The sequence below is a fragment of the Daphnia pulicaria genome, chromosome 1 (genome assembly GCF_021234035.1).
Source record: "Daphnia pulicaria isolate SC F1-1A chromosome 1, SC_F0-13Bv2, whole genome shotgun sequence".
Lineage (NCBI taxonomy): Eukaryota > Metazoa > Arthropoda > Branchiopoda > Diplostraca > Daphniidae > Daphnia > Daphnia pulicaria.
In genome coordinates, this window is record NC_060913.1 from 35,416,340 (window position 1) to 35,439,362 (window position 23,023).

Here is a 23,023-nt window from a genome sequence, read left to right on the forward strand (position 1 = left end):
TTTTAATGATTTTAATGGTAATCTTAAAAATTGAAAGATTGAAAACAGATTTGATCTAACTGTCTTTTGATTTTCGTATTCCCTCACGAAACAGATACGAGTTTATTCTGCCATTATTAAAAGGTTGTAAGCTTCTTTCAACTTTGTTTGTTACTATCGCTGTACTCAGCATTATCAGTTATTCAGTAATGAACTAGATTTATTTTGTATTGCAGCAGTTTGAAATTTTCAGATTGATAAGTCTTGGATTTGATTTTTAACGGCAAGGCAGTAATGTGAAAGGTAAGGCAATATTCATATAAATCGTTAAATCTTGAACTCATCTTACAGCTGTACAAACTGTTAATTGAAATAGTTGCATATTAATCATTAGTAGAAATTCTTCAACAAGGTAACCTTATCTCACTTGTAATGTCAAATGTTGCAATGCAACTGAATTATAGCTAGTGCTTGATTTAAAACCTTGCTTCCATATCCATTAGATCTTTTTTACTGACAGTGACAAGCACAAGTGTGACCAAAATTGAAATATCTTCACGATTTCCCATGACTGCTTATATTGTTCATTTTATCTTAAATTTTGGGAATTTAACAATTAGTTCATAACTCCACTCATAAACCTTACTTTGTTATGTTCCTTCTTTTAATAATATATTGACCTATTTATTTTTAGGAGTGGTTGGTGCTAGAAATGAGTTGAAATATGATGAAGGATGAATTTCAATAACCAAGCCTGCCAACAAAACACGACCAAAGTTGAAACCATGAAGGAAGAAGTTGAGTCAGCTGATGTTCCAGAACCCCCAATAGCCGTGACAGATGATGTGAAACCACTTCAGGAAACCGGGGAAAATAGTGTAGATGTGTCCACAATAACTTCAGAGATAGAAAAAAACACCAAAACTGATTTGCAACTGCAGTCAGATGCTGATCTGTTAACCAAGATGCAAGAATCACCATTGACGGCCACAGTATTTATAGCAGCACCACTAGTAAAAAATCACGCCTTGAAGATAATTGGACAAGATAAGCATTTAGGAGAATGGGAGAAGCCTCAAGGAGAATTCGAGATAATTTTACAAATCAGTACAGACATATTCATCTTTAAGGGAACTGTTCCGATTCCTGCATTGCCCGGATCAAAATTCAAATTTGTTCACGTCAACATCAATGACCAAAATAAAGAGTATGAAGGTCGGGGACCATGTGACAATCGCGAAGAAGAATTGTTACCTGACTCGTGGAATTTTTTCGTATTCAAGCGGAAACGCGAGTCCATTGTCGGGATGTGGCACTGGTTAAGTCCAACAACACTTTGTCCAACAACGTTTCTCCACAAGTCGGAGACGAAAAGAAGAATAGCATCTGATTTCTGCGGTATTTTATTCAACCACACTGTCTCAAATGTTTTGCCAGGTACTTTTCCCACATTCTATTCTATTCTATATTTTCTATGTTTCGTTTTCTCTCCATTTAGACTGGGATAGTGCCTTTGAATTTTTGAGTGATGGCATTCAAAAGATACGAAAGGAAGTAGGCTCTGATTCATCCGACGGTTTTCGTGCCTTTCTAACCCTGCGTCTTCAGAATCCAGAACTTCAAGTCAATTTGAATCATATGTTCTTACTCACAGCAGGGGCCTGCAGGATGGACGTATTTCCAGAGAAAATGAAGAAAGTTTTGGAAGCCAGAAGCAAAGAATTCTCGATTTATTTGCACAACTTTAGAAATCTGAAGCGAAAACGTCAAGATCTTATTGCCATACTCGAACACATCGCCATCAATGCTGGACGCAATTTCTGGTGGATTTTATTTCGTATTAATCGCCATTTTGAAGTGCTTAGAAATACCAAAAATCAAGAGGTAACCGTGGCAATCCTGAAGACACTTCAAGATATTCCACAGGTGTTGCTAAAAAATCAAGAAAGCACAACTAGAATCGTCGAATATTTAATCCGATGGAAAGACATTGACGATTTATATGCTGATCTACGTCCCGTGTTCGAATATGAACAAAGTGTGAAATATCAGCAATTTTTAGATACACTTCTGCTAACAAATCTCTTGCTCCACAAAACGACTGTTGAGGATTTTTTTAAAATTCTCAATTCAAAACTTCTGGAAAACATTTTCCAGCGCATCTTCATCGCTACAGTCCCACGCAGTGCGAACCTCAGTGCAAATGTTGAAACAGTGCCAACCATGCCTTCTAGTATCACCGTCGACGAACCAACTGATTCGAATCATCCGCAGTCCAATGATGTGGCCTTACTCTTCAATGAGACAATGCGAAAAATTTTCAACCAAAAGCCTATGGATGTTTCAAGACTAGCTAATTCTACACCCGATTATTTACTACCGTTCGTCGTGCCTATTGTCGAAACGAAATTGAAAACGCTCTCAAGTTTTAGCTGGGAAGACTATCGCTACTTTGCCCAACAAGAAGATATTAATTTCGTCAATTTTCCTCAATCTAAACAAGGGATCGACGCCATGGTTTCGAAGATGACTGTTGACCTTGTGAAATCAGGATCGTTTCAGGACGTTGCTTCATTAAAACTAGTCTTGCTAGGATTGACTGAAATTGAGGGTAGCATTCCTTTTCTCAAGCGCCCAAAGATAGTAGATCTCAGAGAAGTTATGAGCAGTTTGCCTCTAAAATTCTTCCAGAATCTGCACTCTGTTGTGAAGAAACATGGAACTACGGTCGACAAAACTTTGAAACCTTACCGCAACGGAAGCACACGGAGCGTAGTTGTGCAGCTAGAGAATCACTTTGACCAGCTAGACGAAATTCTTAAGAAAATCCAAAGCCGGAAAGTTCCACTGATTGAATTGGCAAGTCTCAATGTAAGTTCATCTTGTTGTCTGTTCTTTTTATAAATTTTTTTTTTTTTTCTAAAACTAATATTTTTATGATTACTTTTCAATGCTAGGATCCACAAGTACAAGATTGTTTGAAGAATCTTGGTCTGACAGAATGTAAACAAGTTAAATTTCGCCAAGAAGTCGAAGAATTGAGACAACGACATTGCCTGTACGCCTTTCTCTACAGCAGATATTCCCGTTCTGATGTGATCACCCAAAATCCCGAAGACAGCCATGAAGATGACGATGCAAATGTCAGCCATCTAAAAACCACTCAACTCTTTGATTCCAAAGAATGGGAGGCTTACCTGAACGACATTGATTCAGAGATGAGTAATTTAACTCTGGAAGAAGCCTTATCATTGCCGGTACCTCTATCAACCATTTCTGCACAATGGCTGTTTGGACTCAAGGATTGTGCTTTGTTTACTGAAAAAGTATGGCTTCCAAACGTCAAGTCTCAGGTTATTTATCCATTGTGCAAAGAAGATTTGAAAGTCTTCGTACGTGAATGCGCCGCCAAATGGAAGGAATTGGCCAGCACCGTTGCCCGCGGAACCGTTTCATTCAAGCAAATGGATGAAATCAGCAAATTACAACCGGATCCCAATGTTCTTTCGCAAAGTCATCTGACGCCTCAACCAGTTAAAGGCGTTGCAAAAGCATACAAGGATTTCCGAAATCTTCAAGATTTACGACACCTCATCGGCCCATTTGTGACGGCTCTTCGATTCTTCTCGATCAAAGAAAAAGGCCCCATCGACAGTCTGTACGATTTCGTGTGCAAAAACTTGTTAAGAAATTGGGATAGTACGACTTTGGTCCAGATCGCAGAAACGGGAATTCTCCGACTAGTGAATGAAGAACTGAACATCGACTTGGAACGACCCGAAACACGGAATGCAATGCAGTTTGTTGGTTCCCTAACAACCAAAAAGGAAAATCGTTCTCCGCTTATAGAATGGCTGAGAGAAAAGGACGAAAAAGACATGGAAGCTATGGGGAAAATTTTACAAGGAACTCTGTTGGAGGCCTACGGTAATTTGGTTTAAAAAATCTCATTTTAATTGTTATTTAACGTGATAGTTTTACTTCAGGTCAGCTGCAGACTCTCAGAACTCGGATCGCTCCTTTTCTGCACAACGAATTCAATACGTACCAGGAATTGTTGCTAGAAGTTCGTAACTCAGAAGAACGTTTTGCCCAGCGCCTTTCTGGCCGCGTTCAGCCGATTGATTGCAATTGGCTTACGGAAATTCTTCCCGAAATTCAAGCTGCTATTCGCGCCAGTATAATTTCACCATCAGAAGATGCGAAAGAGAAACTAATCAAGCTCCGACAAGTTGCTATCAATCCCCAAAACGAATCCTACTCGATTGAAATTCGCTTGGAACAGACAGGATCGCTTTCAATGGAAGAACTCAAGCAAGCTTTCCAGCTGCTGGACATGACCCTCATGGATGACGATGTCGATAGCCAATTCCTTGCTAGCCGAATTCGAAGAAACGTTGGGCTAATCGAGAAACTGGCAGAAGTTTTCGGTCATCTTTTCGTCTCTGGGTGCATCAGATACACTTTCAGCGATCGAATTGTCATTGAATTGGACGATTTGGAAAACGAAATTCAACTCATGCGTGAGCAGCTCGAAAGTTGGACTCATCATTGGAAAGAAGTCGAAGGATTGCCCCTTTTAGCGCTCTTCTCTCGCGATTATCTGCTTCAGCTGGCCGACTTGATTGGCCGAAACAAAGTAGAAGATGTCCTGTCGATTTTAAGGATTTTACTGCCATCACCATCATTGAAAATGGAGACGTTAGTCGTTCAACTGGTTCAACGGTCCCCTCGCATCGACGACGACGAAGATTGGCTCTCAACCGCCAAACTGTTTCAAATTCTTCGAGATATGCATCAACTAATTGAAGTCGTGTTTCGTGAAAGAAGCCCAGAGTTCGTCCTCCCGCCATTTCTCGTTTCCTATGGTCGGACCCTACAGCTACACTTCATTGACAAAGCAGTCGTTATTTTAAACGTTTCGCGAGAACTTTTGGTTGGAACTGCATTGGCCGCCTACATCTCACTGACTCGTCAGCCCATTGAACCCAGCCGAATTCTTTTCGTGACGACAAACACGGGAAAAATTGAGGTGGAACGATTCATGAAACTTTGGTCTGTGGCTAACGTTGCCCAAGACTTCTTCGTGATTGTGCACATGGAGAGACTTTCTGCCGCTGCTGCAAATGCTGTCCGTGAAGGTGTGGATCGAGTTTTACCGGAAAACCAATGTAAGCTCCTGCTACTGGCTCAGCATCATCACCGTGTCCAGTCAACGAAAGCACTCGGCGCTCGACTCGGTCTCGTTTCCGACCGTCTGATTGAAATCAACTTTACAGCCGACCATTTGCGGCAGTGCTTTTCAATCCTTTTGCCCAACGCAGTGAATCTTCATTTCTTCACGTCAAAATTTCCAGGTTGTGGCAAAAGTCAACAAGCGATGCGAAAAGCTTCGGACCTGATGTCACTCCCCGATTATTATCGCATTTGTGTAAGAACCGGATCCGTCGAAGAATTGCTGGCCAGCTTGAAGAAAATAGAAAACCTTTCCAGTCAGTCGAGGAAACGCGCTGTTTTTCTTCATCTGGATGTCGCCCACTCCGTGTCGCTCGAGTTCAACGACATTTTGCTCTCATTACTCATCCATGGAGCCCTTTACGATCCCAAAAAGGCCAAGCTAGGATATTGGACGATCTCTCCACAGACCACCATCGCTCTGGAATTCGCCTCGCCTTATGGACCGGACGAATTTCCCGTCATTTCTTACCTTGGAGAACACCACGTTTGTGAATGCAGCAAATCCTTTTTCACGTACGATTTACCCGTGATGCCACGGATCCTTGGCCAGCAAATTACAGTCAACCGCTCCAATGCCCTTGTAGCGGCTGGAAAGTTCCTCCAACTCAAAGAAGCTGGACTAGAAGGATTACGCGTGTGGGATGATCTCTCTTCACTGCCCGAAACCATCACTGTAGATCCTCTACCGGCAGAAGTAACTTTTGATCTGTTAGCGGCCGCCTTCCAGCATTCAGAAAATCGAAATGCTCCCACTTTCAGCGCCCTGAATGCCATGGCCTCCTTTCTTTATCGCCATATCTCGGCCATGATGAAATGTGTGTGGTTCAATAGCTCGGCTGTTCACCTGTTTGAGCGTGAAGATTTGGCTCAACTCTTCAAGCTGAATGTTTTCAACATGCTTCAAAAAGTGGCCAATGACAGCATTGCCCGGTGCTGGTCAATAGTCGATCAGGGAAGGAAAATGGCAGAGATGGATTGGATCAACCGTCAACGAGCTATGATCTTGCTCGGAGTCGACGAGGATGGATTGTTCACCGGTATGAACATTGTCGGACGTGACGCGGTCGCCTTGAAAAGTATGTTTCACGCCAGCTTGCTGCCCATTCTGGAGCTGCAGTGTCTGCGGTTTCAGGAGCTCCATGGATTTAGAAATTTGATTGAAACCACACACGGCGCCGAAGTTATTCTGAACGCAATGAGATCGCTCTTGCTCCTGGACGGAACCGCCTCCAGTGCTGTGAAAGTCACTCAACTGGACAGCCACCCTAAAAACACTCCAGCTAGTCTACGTTTAAGCCAACTTACTAAGCAGGAACAAGGGTAAGTTGAAACATTATTTAAACATTGTCCAATATTTCTTTTATTAAATTACAACTTTTGTTCGTTAGGTACGTGCTGACGGGGGATAATATCACGAAAATGATGTTCGCTCTTTATCGGATTCGCTGTGGCCTGCCCGTTGTTGCCTTTGGAGAAGCTGGCGTTGGCAAAAGTGCTCTTTTCCGATTCCTGATTCAGACGTTACTGGGGCACACATTCGAAGTGTGTAACGTGAACAGCGGAACTACAATTCAAGACGTGACGGAGATTATCGAGTCGGCAATGAGAAACGCCATGAAACCCGGAGCTCAAATCTTTCTATTTTTCGACGAAATGAACACGGCCGATCCTCCTGTCATCGCTTTCTTCAAAGAGTTGATGCTCGATCGCCACTACCGTGGAACTATTCTGCCCGAAAATGTGCATCTAATGGGCGCCGCCAATCCTTACCGACACTTGCACGAAGTTGACAAAGAAGCCGCTGTTGGACTGGCTTTTCGCTTTGCCCAGCCAACCCAAAACGACGATGGGAGCAACACTGGAACTGACGTGCGGAGTTTGGTGTACCGCGTCAACGAGTTACCGCTAGCCTTTTATGATCACATTTACGATTTCGGTCACCTCTGCAACGAAGCCGAGAACACCTACATTGATGAAATTTGTCAACACGGACTGCCGAAATCGAAATTCCATGTGGATTGCGTCAAATGGTTCTCCGATCTCATTAAAAAAAGTCACCGAGTAGCTAGAGCGTTGAGTGTCGATCCTGATTCAGCCGTGTCCCTTCGTGATGCTGCTCGAGCTGTCCAACTCTTCCGCTGGTTTTGTCAAGCGCCGGCAGCTCAAAAAATGTCCAAAAATGATGCGAGAAAAGCCGCAGATTTGACCATCTATCTGGTCTACGCATTTCGGTTTCACCAACGCAAGATTTTTTTGGAGAATGTCTTTGGAAAAAATCAATCCGCAACCAAGAATATGACGGAAGTGTCCAGAATTATCGCCGAAATGCTGTACGAACAGGCGCACGGAGCTTCCATTGGCTCCGGCGCCATTGCATTGAACGACGCCCTTTGTGAGAATCTTTTCGCCTTGTACGTTTGCGTACTAAATGGTAATTATTATCTACAATTTGAAATTAGTCATCAAATGTTAATTTTCTCCTTTTCGTGTTAACAATTCAGGAATTTTCTTGATTATTGTTGGACGCCCCGGATCATCGAAATCTTTGTCAGTGGAAATCCTCAAGCTGGTTCTATCTCCTGGCAATCACACACTCCGGCACAGTTTAGGAGATTTGCCGGCCATCACTGAACTTTATTTCCAGTGCTCTCCGATGTCAACATCTTCCGGATTCAAAGCCCTTTTTGAATCGGCCCAGCGACTCGGTGTTGACCCGAAGACTATGCTGGCCATGGTGGTGCTGGATGAACTCGGCCTGGCTGACATATCACCAGAAAAACCAATCAAAGTGTTGCACGCCGAACTAGAACGCCAATCAGTTTTGACATCCGGCGAAAAGCAACAATCCCCCTTTTCGGTAGTTGCCCTCAGTAATTGGGTGGTTGACGCTGCCCAGGTGAATCGTGGTATCCTGATTTTACGCACGCCAGCTAATAAAAAGGATCTACTGGAATCGGCCAATCAGTTGGCTGATTCTTTAATCGCCAAATACGCCAAAGACTCGGATAGGATGCGCATCCGTCAGACGCTGATCGAAAGCCTAGAGAGTGTTGTCAGCACCTATCAAGAACTGGATAGAAGAGAAGACATCGGTGGCGGACATTTTTTCTCCATGAGAGATTTTTTCTTCTGCGTCAAGAATTTCGTCTGCTCGGTTTTCGAGACTGTCAGTCGTCTGGGAGATGTGGGCGATGTTCGTATTTCTCGACATCTTTTGATTCAGTCGGCTATTCGCAATTTTGGTGGTCACGAATAAGCTCGAGAGTTGGTCAGAAAAACTATGGCTGCTAACCTTGCCATGAATGTAAATTGCCTACCAGCGACGTCGCCGCTAGGTCTCATCGTCTCCAACATCCAGGATTCTTCTAAACCGCTATCGATTCACATCGCCAGACATTTGATGATTCTCAACCGGTCCCTGATTGGTTTACAACTCCTCAACCGCCACGTTAAAAGTAAATTGGACAAGGGAGCCAACTGGAACGTTCTCTTCGGTTCCTGTTTCCCAGGCGATTTACAAGTTACAGCCGTGACGAGAAAATTGCGCCAAGTGGAACAAGCCATCCGGGCGGGCGGCGTACTCATCCTGTGTCACGCTGATCAGTTGTTCGAATCACTCTACATGGTCCTGAATCAACAATACTGGGCTCAAGGTGAAGTCACCATGACTCAGATTGCTCTGGGTCCTTCCATCCGAGCCATTGCTCTTCCCAGCGGACCGTTTCGAATCATCGCCCTGCAGGATACCGACGTGGCACTCAATCGAGAGTTGATGTCTCCAGCCATTTTGTCCAGATTTGAAAAGCACGAACTGAGACCTTCTCATCTCCTAGATAACACCGGGAAAACATGGCTGAATGCTATTGAGTCGCATTCCATCTGGTTAGCTGTTCCGGAAGTGATCAAGAGACAAAAGCTGATCTACGGTTATCACGAAGAATCCCTCGCTTCCTTGGCTCTCCATTTGCAGGATGGAGGAATCAAGATGGACTTCAAAAAAGTAGACAAAGAGGGTCCAAATTTTGCGAATACTATCTGGATGCGAGCCGCCGACCCAATGGCCATGATCAAATTGGAACGGAATTCCAGTTGCCATTGTCCCTCATTGAAGGATTTTTGCTTGTACTACCGCAACAATTTTGTTTTGGAAAGCATTGACGACGCTCTCCGGAATGTCAGATCGAATCGAATGGTCATCATGACCAAAACACTTCGCCATTTGGAGATTACCCTGGTCGACTCATTCACTATCCGGCTGTTTGACGTCCAAAGTGAACTTGAATTCATCCGGCTGCTGGATTCCATCGACGATGAAGATTTAGCTGATCCCGACTTCTGTCTCATTGTCCAGTACGACGCGGTGACTGGTCCGATCGAGCAATTTCAACTGGCCAAGTTCGAAGTGGACCAACGTTTTGAAAAAACCAAATGCCGTGTCGCTTTCGTCGTTCACGTCGATCCACGCCCAATCAATATGCACTGGGTCTTTTCCTTTGGCGATGGTTGGGACTATTGCTTCGTTGACGAGGTCCTTCATAGCGGCCTAGCAAATCAACACCAAATACCATTACGAGAGCTCATCCGATCGCCTGGTGACCAAATGTTGTCGAAGTTTATCGAAAATTTGCCGAACGAATCGTTCAAGTCATTGCTGCTGGAAATGCTCGGTCCCGTTTTGCAGACAAGCCTTGCCAGCTTACGTTCTTTCTTGGGGCAATTCTACAGTGGAATGCGGACGGCCTTAGGACTACCAGGCAATGAACTCTTGCTCGAATTGCTGAAAGGTATTCACAGGCCTAGTATTTTATATTTAAAGAAACGTTTTGATTTTGAATTTTTTTTTATCAACAGAGTGTTTAATAGCCCAAGTAAAAGAGAGCAGAATCACCTGGAACGTAGTCGAGGCCTTCATTGACTCCAATTTTGATTCTTCTTCTTCATTGACACAGAGTCTGTGGGGTGTTTTCAAGCACAAAATCAGCAACCCACTTGCCAATCTTTTACTCGTCAGTGATGTCTGGCGCGTATCCGACAAATCGACAATGAATCTGTGGTGTGACTTTGTCGTAGCCAACTATCCTGATCGATTATTGGCGCCCAACTCATCCGATTCCCTCGTTCAAATGCCGTTCGGTTTTCGCTCTTGTACTCGACTTTTCGGCCGGTTGTTGGCCAATTTCGACCTTGGTTACGCCCAACGCTCTGACTCGCGCTTGAATGGCCCGCTGCAGTGGCTAATCGATAGTGTGGCTGGAAACCAAGAAGAAGAATCCCAAGAAATTAAAGAAGTACGTATATGAAAGAAATCCGTGGGGATCTTGATAGCTAATTTATAAATTTTGTTTTTTCATTTCAATCAGGCTTATTTTCTTGATTGGTTTCTGCTACGCATTCCTCCGCATCTGCATCGCTGCTTGAGAAAAGTACCGTTGTCAAAAATGAGTACTATTATCGACAGCCTGTTTGAAGAAACCAACGAGTTTTTTCTCGACTGGCAAAAGTGGCAAAATGAAGTGATTGCTGCTCTTGAACTGGTAAGCATTGCTTCCTTCGCTAGGGCGGACCTGGATAATGGCGACTTTTGGTGCGATTCCCCCGTCCGGATGCGTGATTGGAAACTGTTCACGGAAGCAGCGGCTCGCTTGTCGATGGCAGGGTTGGCTTCACCCGATGTCATCAGGACTCACGAAAGATTTATGCAGGCGATCTCATCCATTGAAGTACTTTTATTATCGCATTTTATTAAATGTGCCTGTTTTCTAAACGTTCTTAACTTTTTTTATTTTTTAACTTTTCTTAACTTTTTTAGGCGAGTCCAGCTCTCACAAATTTACTGGATCGCGTGGAAGACATATCTCAACTCTGGCTGGGTTTGAGAATCACCAAACGGATCCTGCTCTTTGATCCCGAGTCGGAGATTAAATTGCTGGAATTGCAGGTTTCTGATAGGCTGTTTGGCAACTTGACGGAGTTGGTCATCACCTCAGTCATCCGACCAAGAGTCTCTAGTGGAAATCAAGCGAGAAGGATTGTCCGCCAGGCAGATTTGTACGCCTTGCTCAAGAGCACGTCAGCTTGTAGGTCTCCGGAAGAACTTGGCCAAATCCTTGGAGAATGCCCCACCACTCATTCCATCGTGCTGCTTGAAGAGAATGTCGCCGGAGCAGGTATCAATGGGCATTGTTCCAGTTGCGCTTATCCACTGACTACAGAAGAAGACGAGATCCAGGCCTTCCATTTAATGGCGCCAAGTAACGAAACAATCGAATCCCTCTTCCAGGATCATCAGAAATTCATGTTCTTCTTCGAACGTGTGGCCGAACTCTTTATTCAGCAGCACAAGAACAATCCGCGCAATATCCGAGACTTTTTGCAGCGCATTCTAAGCTCCGATTTCCGTATCCGCGTCTCTTGGCGATTTTTTACCGCCATCGTACGGACAATCTTGTCGACTCGATCCGGCGTTAGAATCATCGACGAGCTCCTGTTGTCAACCCGCTGCAATCGGCTGACTCGCCAACTCAACGCCAACGCTCACAGTTTATTGCTTGCGTTACTCGCTTGCGCCGACCAGGATGTTGAAAATGACCCGGAAGAGGAGGAAACAGCCCAAGATGTGCTTCAAGCCGCCATGACGGGCAACTGGACGGTTGGACGGATTCGACAACTAGCCCTCATCCGACAGCAACTCTCCAGGAGTGATGATGGAGTAGAGAATGTCATCGAAGAATGGGCTCGTTGGCGGAAAAGTCAGCCAGATCAAACCGTCGCCGACTCTCTGCTCTTCTTCATCCTGCGCTTCGCCTCCGCCGAGGGAGATGACACTCGGCTGTGCAACATGTTTCGCAATCAGAGAATAGTTGAACATCTTAACCGTCACAAAATTATTAAAGACTACGTCAATTCCTTATCACCACTGTCGCTGGGTTTCCCTTTGGAATCTGCGGCCGTTACAGTCAACCCTTTTCAAGAGCGCCTTTTGAATGGTGAGATCTTTGGTAATGGAGCCTTCGAGCATTATCGTCTGCTGCTGAACCTCCAACCCAACTGGGCTCCCTTCGTCGCTCGATTGGCTTATCACGCGTTTGACATCTTTGAAGCCAAAAGAATTAACTTCCTGAGAGTAATGACTACCAATCTGATCGCTTCGGCCGAATTTATTTTACCCGGAATCGACAATCATCCCTACCTGCCCAGTTTTAATTTGGAACCAACTCGCTGGTATTTTTGCAGCTGTGGTGCCTTAAACTGCATTGGCGACTGCGGACAGCCAGTGACGGTATCTGTCTGCCCCAATTGCAGCACAGCACTTGGCCATAATCATGTACTCCGTCATGGCGTCCGTCACGCTACGCCCCAAGACTTTCTTCCGCCCAGAGGCATGCACGTAACCCGAACGCCCTCTAGGACACCAACTTTTGCTGTGAGAAACTGTTCTCCAGCCGTTACCCGATTTGCACATTTGCTCAATGCACTCGCCTTGATGGTTGCAGCCTTGAATCCACGGACCGGCCCCGCTCAAATCGCCACTGTGCTGCTCACGTTGCCATTGGCGGAACGCCAGCCAGTTGAGGATCGTCGTTCGCTCGTTCGACTGCTTTCGAATCACGTCATCATCCATCTAGATCTCCTTTGTCAGTTGCTGGTGACCGCTAGACCGCAGCTCAATATGACGGACAAATTCCGAATCGGACATTTGTTGCTGCATAAATTGTTTGCTTCGACAAATCCCTCATTTGTTGCCAACGCGGCCAATTTCACGAACGGAACACAGGCCAGAGAAGCATTTGAAAATGGATTAGCTGAACTGCTGGCCCAGCAGGTCAATCTGGCGGAAGAGCTCGACCACATCGCCGGACAATCTGACGAAGCATCGAAGGCGTTCCGCCAATCTTTATTGCACAATGAAACGTCGCACTGGGCCTACGCTCGAAGGATCTTTGCCGATCGACAATCTGTCCAACTAGAACTCGCCAGAAATGGACAATTGCGCCGGAGTTTCCCGTTCCTGGATTTATTGCTGGATGACGAAAATGGAATGCGGAAGCTGAACGCTTTGCAATACCTTGGCGAAGCTATGCGTTTCATCGCCCTTGTTCGCACCGTTTTACTTGGCGAAATAACTCTAGAAGAAGCCAATCGTATGACCATCGCCCAGGGATTGGAAAAGATCACGGAAATCGTTTTGCAGAAAACGATCCTTCTGGATCGAGGACGTCCGGTTGCCTCCCGAGACCACGTGATGCATCTCTTTGACGGCTTCAAGCAACTGTGGGATCGATTCAGTCAGTTGGAGAACGTGGAGAAGAAAACTTTCTTGGATTATTTCGAGTGCCAACAAGTCGATGTCAATATCCGGCCCAAAACCGTGCTGGATCCGACAGCTCCACTTATCCTCATTTTGGCCGGCAGTGAACTGCCTGAGACTACTTTCAGTTGTCAATTATTAAGTCACGCTGTGGAAGCCGCATCTTCTATCGCTCTCACCAGCTTCATCCAGCCTCTTTGCCAGACAGGCTCGGGTCGGGTCCGGCTCTCTTGCAGCAGTACAGCAGCTTTGGCCGACTTTGACGAGTCTTTGTACGCTCACGTTTCCACTGAAGAAGTCGATCGCTTTATCCGCGATCACGTCATCGATCACACCACTCTGCCCCTAGCAGAATCCTTTGCCATGACTGCCGTTTTAGGATCGGCCGGCAGCACTATTGCAGAAGACCTTTCTTTTGAAACGATTCCCGAATTTATTTTCAAAGAAGACGTGGAATCGGGAAATTTTCAAGCGATCCTCGAGAGACGTTCTCTACCTTGGCAGCCGTCTTCCATTCCTCCACAATTGCAGGAACTCATCCTGGCGGATTTGGTATGATTTGTTTTTATCGTTTTCCGTTCTTGTGCTGCCTTACGTGAAATTATCTTTTGTAAAATTGCAGGAGAAGAATCGAAGCTTAGCTGAGGCTAGATCGATCCTGATTTCGGCAATCACACATCTCCATTCTAATACTGAGCCCCTTATCATTAGCAAGGTAATAAACGCATTTTCGACTGCTGATGCAGCCATTAATTAAACACTAAACCATTTAACATTTCTAATTCTACTTTTGTTTTGCCATAGGTGCGAAAGTATTACATATCGGACGTACTGGACGAACTATTGCGGGCAGAAGTCCTGACCGAGCGTCACATGTCGAACGCCACGCTGGGCGTTCTCAATCGTCATTTGAGACTGGAAGTTCGTCACGCGTTTGGTTTGCTCAAAGCCATCATGGCGCGAATGAAGGGTGACGATATTTTTGGCGGCCGAATCCCCGAGGGCTGGACAACGATGATGCCCGAACACTTGGCTCAGCTGTCGAGCCAAAAGTTGCGTGCTGATACCCAATCAGGTGATGGAGTTCTGGAGACTTTGTTGCAAATGGTTAACATTGTTTCTGCATCCCAGCCCGTTCCAATTGATCTTACGCCCGACAACTCTCTGCTGTACGCCATCCGACAAATCGAAGGCCCTGAATGGGACGGAATTCCCGCTGAGCTAAAGATGGAACATCTTGGTCATGTGCTGCTGATTGCAGAGTCCCTTGACAACAAATAGTTCCTCTTCTTAATTATTGCACTCCCTGTTTTAACTTTCTTCTCGTTTGTTTTTTGTTTTTAAAAATCCAGAATTATTATCCATTAAATAATTCAATCACAAGTTCCCTGTTTCAAGTCATGACCTTTTCAGTTGCTGTAGCAATGCTTAATACTTAAAGCGTTTTATGGTCATTCATTTAAATGTAATCTGTTTGAAAATCAATAAAACCTGGGTTTTTTTAGTATTAATTTGTTGAAATAATCTTTCATTCTGACTTGATGTTTCTAACGCCAAGAACTATTTTATTTATCATTGCGTTAACACGAAATTAATAAGTTATAGACAACAAATTGGGGGTTTTGATGTTATGAATGTTCCTGTACAGTCATCAATCATGACCAAATCGAGATACCCAATTCGTTTTTATCTAACTTATTAATTTTGTGTTGACAAATTGACAATCGAGATAATTCATACCAAATAGCGCAATAAGGTCAAAGTGGCTACACTAACGCGCTGCGGCTGAATAACTAAAACACTATGTCATTTTCGCATTCTCAGACAATTTCGCATTGCTTCGAATAATTCACTAGCTGAATAATCTTGCTGGTAAAAAAACCATAAAAATCGAGACATTATTTACCAGCATCTGTCCTAGAGCTTCTCGGTCAGTGGGTCGGTCCAATAAAAATGTAATGAACAAAAGAAATCGTATGTTCTCAAGGTATAACCGATGATGCACCCACGTTCTGAACGTCATTGGACTTACCCTTACGAGTTACGACGAATGCACAAACAATTTTCATAATCGTGATGACGGAATAAACCGAATAATGTCCAAATTAAAATATTATTTTGAGACTAGGAGGAGCCAGGGAGGAGCAGGATAGACGCTGAAGTAAAACAAATAAGCTGAGTGTGGGAATGTGTAGAAGGACAGGCGAAGACAGGTGGAGACGATAATAACATGAGATAAAAGAGGAATAAAACAAAATAATTTAACCGATGTGTACTGATATGCGGATATCGCTGGACCTTTTTCAAGCACAGCAACATTAGTATGGTCATTTTACCATTTTCACCCAAAACAAATTGTAAAAAGTTTTTTTTAATGAGCTTTATTTATATTTATGTTTTCTTGCTCTGTGTAAAACCCGCCCACGAAAAAATAAAGGGATCATATAATAAAATTTGTTTAAAAATTAACTTTTCGCTAAATGGTGTCTTTTTATTAAAAATTTTTAATTTTAAAAATACAGGGTTAAAGAGAATTACAAGATTAACTTAAGTTTCAATTTTTGTTTAATTACAATGTTATTTAGTATTTAAAAAAAAATTAAAATCTTTTGACAAATTGGTTAGCCGTCGAACATTTCTTTGCGCGTTTTAACATGGCACTTATGGGGAAACGAAAAGTTTTTGAATCTCTCCCATTTGTAACCTAATCTACCTAAAAATACGATCTTAGTCTCATTAAATTCGTTTTTTTTTTCTACTTTAAGTTTATATTTATTTTTTGAAGGCGGGACCGATTTTTCTGTAAGTTATTCATGTTTTTATAGACCTCCCCAATCGTCAATTTCAGTTTTAGTAATCAACACACCCGCTGGGGGGCTTCTTGTCATAACCGCTGCAACTTTTGTTCGACATAGCCGGGAACTTGTTTAATTGACATTGAAATGGTCGTTTTTCGTTACTTCTTTAATTAAATGGTAGAAAAATTATAGGAAATGATTAATAATCACCAATGAAATGATATCATTGACGTCACGACATTCGGTCAAAATTGACTAAAAGGGATTCAAAGCAACATAACGATAACTTTGAATTTTTCCCGCTTTATGGTGCAGGATTTGGACAGCTTTTTCCTTTTCTCGTCACTTCTAGAAAGATTGACGGTGAGCCTAAGGCTATTGCAATGCGGTTATTAGTTTTAACCCGCAAAGGAAATTCCAAACAGCCTGTCTGGTTTCATTCATATATATATTTTTTGGGGGGGGGAGGGGGGGGGGGAAGACATGTCCATTGGCTAAATGAGCCTATTACTCCTTTTTCTTTCTTCCCACCTTTCGCTTTGTTCCTAGCCCCCCCCCCCCCCCCCCAAAAAAAAAAAATTAGGACCAAAAAGCCTAACAAAGTTCCCGCATGACTGATAGGTGGCTTCTAGGTTGCTAAGATTTTTTTGAACCATACTGTACTAAATAATGGGGTGCATTACTTAGGTTAAATTATAGTAAAATCACTGTAAGACAGCCGCGGACAGCCAAGGAGCAGCCCCGATCAGTCCGACGCTCTACACTTATATACCCAGAAAAGCCGGAACAGTCATGCAACACGTCTGGTTGGACTACATGCCAGTCGTCTCACATAGCGTGGTCATTGACCACGCGACACTATTCAAGTTATCCGTACAATAGAAGAAATCGGATTTAAGGTTGAACGATCGGTCGCCCACAACGATAAAATCAACGTATGTTTCTTTAAATTACTCCATAAACCAGAAGATATGGAACCATTCGTAGTCACTCATCCATGTGATAATAATAATAATAATGATATCTATTTATAAAGCTCCTTTTCCATGTGTTTGACAAAGACGCTGTAAACAACTCTCGATTGACACAGGGAAACTAGTTATTGAAAGCTTAATGAAATAAGGGGGTTTTAAGGGTGGAATGAAATCTTTGAAGAGTGGGACTTGAGCGGATGGAAACTGGCAGGCTATTCCACAGAGTGGGGGCATACTTGGATAAGTAGCGTCTGCCGTAGGATTTGATGCGAGTAAAAGGAGGAGAAAGGTCATATAGAGGAGAAGGGGACGGAAGAAGAACGAAGGGTGCATCTGCCAAGATTGCGTCGATTTAGAAGAGAAGACTGGTATGACAAAGCACAACCATTGAGGCAGTGCCACACTAGGACAGCAATCGAAGTCAATGCGATAGTTGATGGGAAGCCAATGGAGATTTTTTTAGGTGTCGCGTCATTGGATCGCGACGACGAGCACCAGTGACGACACGGACAGCAACATATTTTGCCTTTTGCTGTGGATAAAGGTGACTGACAGGAAGACCAGCAACAAGTGAGTTGCCATAGTCAATGTGGGAGATGAACAGTTCTGATACGAGTTGAGCGGCGGCAGCGCGAGTGATCTATTTGCGAATCTTGGCAATATTTTTCAGCTGGTAATAGGCGGTGCTGCACAGTGAGACACACTTTCCTGATCTTCTTTTGCATGTTAAGGTGGGTTTCGAGTGATACGCCAAGGCTGCGTCAGATGGAGTGAAAGACGGCTCACTCAGTGACAAAGAAATGTCGGCCGGTTTGAGGCGGCTGCTCTTAGAGTAACAAACCAATGCGTCGGATTTGGAGTCGTTAAACTGGATGAAGTTGTCAGCCATCCAGCACTTAGTTTCGCCAACACAGTTTAAGACCATGGCATAAGTACGGAGCTGGGTAGAATGGTCCGGAACTAGAGGAAACGACACGTAGATTCTCGTCATCGCCGTAGAAGTTATCAGAGACACCGTACTTCAAAGAGATGGAATGAATTGGGCTGTTGTAGAGAGTGAAAAGAATGGGGCCCACTGAACAGGTACATACAGGTTGCACTTGATGAGGTGTTTGGCAAGTTGTTACACAACAATCGCTCGACTAGCTTGGAAACAAAAGAGAGAAGAGAGACAGAGCCATAACTGTTGAGGTCATCAGGGGAGAGGGTGGGCTTCTTTAGAAGAGGGGTGACATAGGCAAGCTTCATTTTATTAGGAAAAACACCAAGAGACAAGTACATGTTGACAATATAGGTTATTGGAACAGCGAGAAAATCAGCGAATTTTCTTAATAGGGACGTAGGAATTGGATCACGGAACGAGGACATTGAGAGGCATTCTTTGATGACAGCAACAATTTTAGGAACATTTACATCAACGAAGGAGGATAAGGGAGGAACATCCAGTGGAGTGTCAGCGGCGGGATGGCAGCAACGAGCAGCATCAAGCCTGGATCGGATGTTGGCAACCTTGGTCGTGAATTGGCCACTGAACCGCTCCACTAGTTCCTACAGAGAGTCGTGCCGTGGAAGTTTAAGGCCCGGCTTCTTGATGAGAAAGGAATCAACCACCTTGAAGAGCGATTTCTTTCCGAGCGCTTTGCTGATTTCTTGATTGAGGTGGAACCGCTTTCACGAACTCTGCGCTTCTCCTTGTTGCAGTATCTAACCAGTTACGGTTCTGATTTGAGCGAGCTGGTGCCATTCTTCTTTCGATATTTCCTCCACCGCTCATGTGCTCTCGCCTTGCGTCTCTTATCCATGACCTCTTCAGTCAACCAGGGGTTTCCAGGTCTGACCATAACCATTTTTGTCCACACGGGTGCATTGGCATCAAGCAGTGATGACAGGTGATCGTTGTACTGGATGAGACGATCACCAATGTCGGTCGCCTTAGCAGTGAAAAGAGGAAGAGCGAGCATATCGGTGAAAAAGTTCTCCTCGTTGATGTTGTGCAGCTCCCGATTGGTAATCTGCTTCCTTGGACGAGGAGGACGAGGAGCTTTGACGAAAGTATGGATGGTGAAGTGGTCGAAAATCAGGTCAGAGACTAAACAATTTGTTACGACATTGTCAGCTTTTCGAGAAATGACCTGGTCGAGCGTGTGACTGTCGAGTTGAATAGGACCGTGGACGTGCTGAGAGAGTGTGTATCTCATCATCAGTGTGTATATTGAAGTAACCTACAATGAGAAGCCTTCCACCCGACACGACAAGCAGCTGCAAAAAGGCGGAATATCAGAAAGAAACTTGCTTCCACTGGATTTGGTTGACTGGGACGGAGGGCGATAGACGATGACGAGACGAATACAAATACTACTGAGATGCAAAAGAACGACCATATGCTCAAATGAATTGCAGGAGAATCTCGTTGCAACAACTTCCGCGCGGATGGAGTCGCGGTGAATAAGAAAAAGGCCACCGCCACGCTTTGTGAGCCTAGCAGAATGCACAGCGAAGTAACTGGCCGGGTAAACGTTCAATAAGTCACCGTCGCCGCTATCTGAGTTCATCCAAGTCACGGCCAGTAGGTCAAGGTTGTTTGTGATGAGATGATGGGAGATGACATTCGCTTGTTTATAGTGATCTAGCATTAATCAGGGCGAAAGGCACAAACTTTTTCTCGGTTCCCGCCCTCTTCGCCGCCTTTCCGGTTCGGACACCACGAGGCCCTTACGAAAAAAACAGCTAGTCGATCGACCTTGAAGCTAGCGGCAAGCTGATTTGGTTCAAGCTAGTGATTTCTAGCTTGCCGCTAGCTGGCAATTATGTGAATTATTTCATGCTTGCGCAGCTCACCTTCTAAATACCTGAACATCAGGTACACTGTTTAAGCCTGTCTCCGCATAGCCTGCTTCAAGTTGAAACTGTGCTTAATAGAACCCCTAGCTCGATTCGACCTGTCTTTTTTAAGCTATATCTAAGCTGGTATTTATGCTGTGTACCGCAAGCTTGGATCGACCAATTGTTTTACAGCTAAATTTAAGTTATTTTTAACAAACAGCATTAGCTAACTGATCTTTTTCAGCATTTGAACAGCAGCTATACATCAATCGTAGGGAAACAATTAATTGTTAATTACAGCTTTATTTGTAATGTAAACCAGCAAGTTCTGTATTTTACCAATAAAATACAAATAAAATACAAATACAGCAGTATTTTTATTTGTATTTGTGACTTACTTTAGTGTACTTATTAAAATAAAATACAGCTGTAGGCTATTTGTATTTTATTTGTATTTTATTGGTAAAATACAGAACACTGTTAGTCTGACACACGAGACATATATTGGCTGATTAGAAATTAGAAAGAAGTATTTTGAAAAGTAAACAAAACAAAGACTTGATCGTATCAGAGCAATAGATGCCTGGTCGGTTCTCGGCTGTGTTGGCTTCCCCATCTCGATTTTAGGGTAAACGTAAGCCGATTTTCAGGGGGTTTTAGGGCGGGGCCTGTCATTGGAAACTGGAAACAGAGCCATCTAGGCTCTCAAAAGTAGCTGAGCGTAGTAGCTGACACACTCACTAGAGCGCTTTTTAAAGTTTCCAAATCGGCTTACGTTTACCCTGAAATTGGGATAGGGAAGCCAACCCAGCCGTGAACCGACCAGGGATCTATTGCTCTGATCGTATTAGCCTCGAAAAGTATTACCAGCAGCACGGCAACATTGTATAAAAAAGAGCTGCAGTGGCTTTTCCCGCGTAAAAAATCTCGTCTGCACTGAAATGTTCAGATCGTCACTCTGAATGAAATTCGTTCTCATAAGTGCTTCTGCTGAGTGCTCTCAAATTTTTATTCGTTTTCTATCTTGCAATTGCAGATAAAAAGTAAGTTTTGACTTTTTAAATTGTTATATTATATATTGCATAGCCTATAGCCTTTTTTGGGAGAGAGAATGGTTTTCTGAAACCATTATTTAGCTTAATTGATGCAAGCCTTGTATAAGCTTTGGTTATTTTACGCTCTGAAACTTTATCTTTAGTCATATAACGAATTTACATTTTTGTATGATAGAATGGCAAAGCAAAAGTAAATTCCCCAGTCATTCTTATTAAGTGGACTGATGAGAACTTTATCATCACTACGATGTGCAAAGCTTCTTCAAGCCTACATTTAGTCTAGATAACATGGATTTGATCGACTACATCTCTTTGTTGGATTCTTGGATTCATAGTGAAAAGGTAATCGTATTCAGGTAATTCTATAGTTCTTGTTTTGTGTTAAACTTGTATCTGTTTTTTCTAACAATAAATTTTTTTACAAATGGACCAGTTAGGATGATAATAAAACCCCTTATCATTTCACCGATTATTCAATTCCAGAGAAATGTGATGGAAAGGAATTGATAATGAAGACTGGCTTCATTCTCTTTCACTGTGGTATTATAAATATCTATTTTTACGTTTTACCTTGATTTATTCCAAACTTCCTTTTGTTTTTATCCCCATATGTGTAGATATTTCCAAAATTGCTTGACGCTTTGTATCAGCCAGAAGAATTGGCCAACATGTCTCTTTCCGGCAATGCCTGCCCGAGTATGCCAGGCTCTAAGTCAAAGCCAGAAATTCCCAAGGAGGCTTCCGATATCACCTTGGACACTGTGAAGCAGTCTCTGCTGCTCCAGTACGTCATGATACCAATACCCCATCATAATTGACACAGCAATCTTTTAATTCTAATCAAATTGACACTGAGCCATATTCAGAAGAATGTAAATCGTCGTTACCTAATAATACTTTCAATGAAACTTGCGATTTGTCAAAGGCCATTGGTAACGTAATCCTTCAACTCCGAGCCAAGCACAATGTTTCACATGCTGCTATTAATTGTTTAACAAAAGGTATTCAAACTGCATTGGAAGAGGCGGAGCTAAAATCCATGACTGATTTGGCACATATTTTCAAAAAGTTTGATTCTCAAAATTAAAGAAACAATTTTTTTGATAAACACCTGGGTTTTAAAGCCCTAGCAAAGAAAGTACTAGGATGGATGCAAGCCACTAGTCAGAAACAGGGTATGATAACTCGTAAATTTGTTCCCACCAATTTTTAATATATTTCCATCCGTCAGACGCTGACAATTTTGTCAAGCAATTTTACTTTTTTTAATATACAGTCATCCGTGAAAGTTTCTTGAGCAGCCAAATGGCTCTTTATGTTTTAAGTTTAATTTGACGGAAGGGATACTACGGTGCTTACCGCACCCCCAATATTGTACGCCTTTTTCTCTTTTTCCTTCCATTCTTCTCTTCCTTTATCTACGAAAGAAAAAGAGAAAAAGGCGTAAAATATTGGGGGTACGGTAGGCACCGTTCAAAGAGGAACATTCAATCGTGGATTTTGAGGTGGTCGAAGTCGTAGTAATGGACCACCACGACATTTGGTTAATAGAAACAATGCAAAGTGTACCTATTGTGGAAAAGAAAGACAGTGCGAATTTGAATGTCGAAGACACATTGAAGATCAAGGAAAGAAGCAACCCTCTTTGCCAAAATGAACGTCCGACGATGGAGAAGGAAGTGGGTGTCAGCGACGAGTTGATTTCTCCCTAATAATTTCTGTTGGCTGTTTGTCAGCTGTTGAACTTGATGCTTTTGTTCTAGACTCTGGAGCAACTAGACATATGAGTGGAGAAAGTTCATTCTTCACGGAAATTAGGGACATCTCACCTGGCAGTTGGCCAATTAA

General features: G+C 43.4%; 2 protein-coding genes across 2 annotated transcripts; both read left to right on the forward strand.

The window, feature by feature from the left end:
* The first annotated feature begins 876 nt into the window (after positions 1-876).
* Positions 877-8,473, forward strand: LOC124323044. Its single transcript, XM_046784312.1, has 6 exons — positions 877-1,416; positions 1,478-2,850; positions 2,937-3,906; positions 3,966-6,537; positions 6,606-7,648; positions 7,719-8,473. The coding sequence occupies exons 1-6, from the start codon at positions 945-947 to the stop codon at positions 8,471-8,473; spliced, it is 7,185 nt and encodes a 2,394-aa protein (XP_046640268.1). The 5' UTR covers positions 877-944.
* A 24-nt stretch (positions 8,474-8,497) lies between these two features.
* LOC124323060 lies at positions 8,498-14,969 on the forward strand. The gene is made up of 6 exons (XM_046784313.1): positions 8,498-10,001; positions 10,069-10,505; positions 10,578-10,937; positions 11,027-14,077; positions 14,148-14,240; positions 14,330-14,969. The coding sequence occupies exons 1-6, from the start codon at positions 8,498-8,500 to the stop codon at positions 14,804-14,806; spliced, it is 5,922 nt and encodes a 1,973-aa protein (XP_046640269.1). The 3' UTR covers positions 14,807-14,969.
* The last annotated feature ends 8,054 nt before the right edge of the window (positions 14,970-23,023 follow it).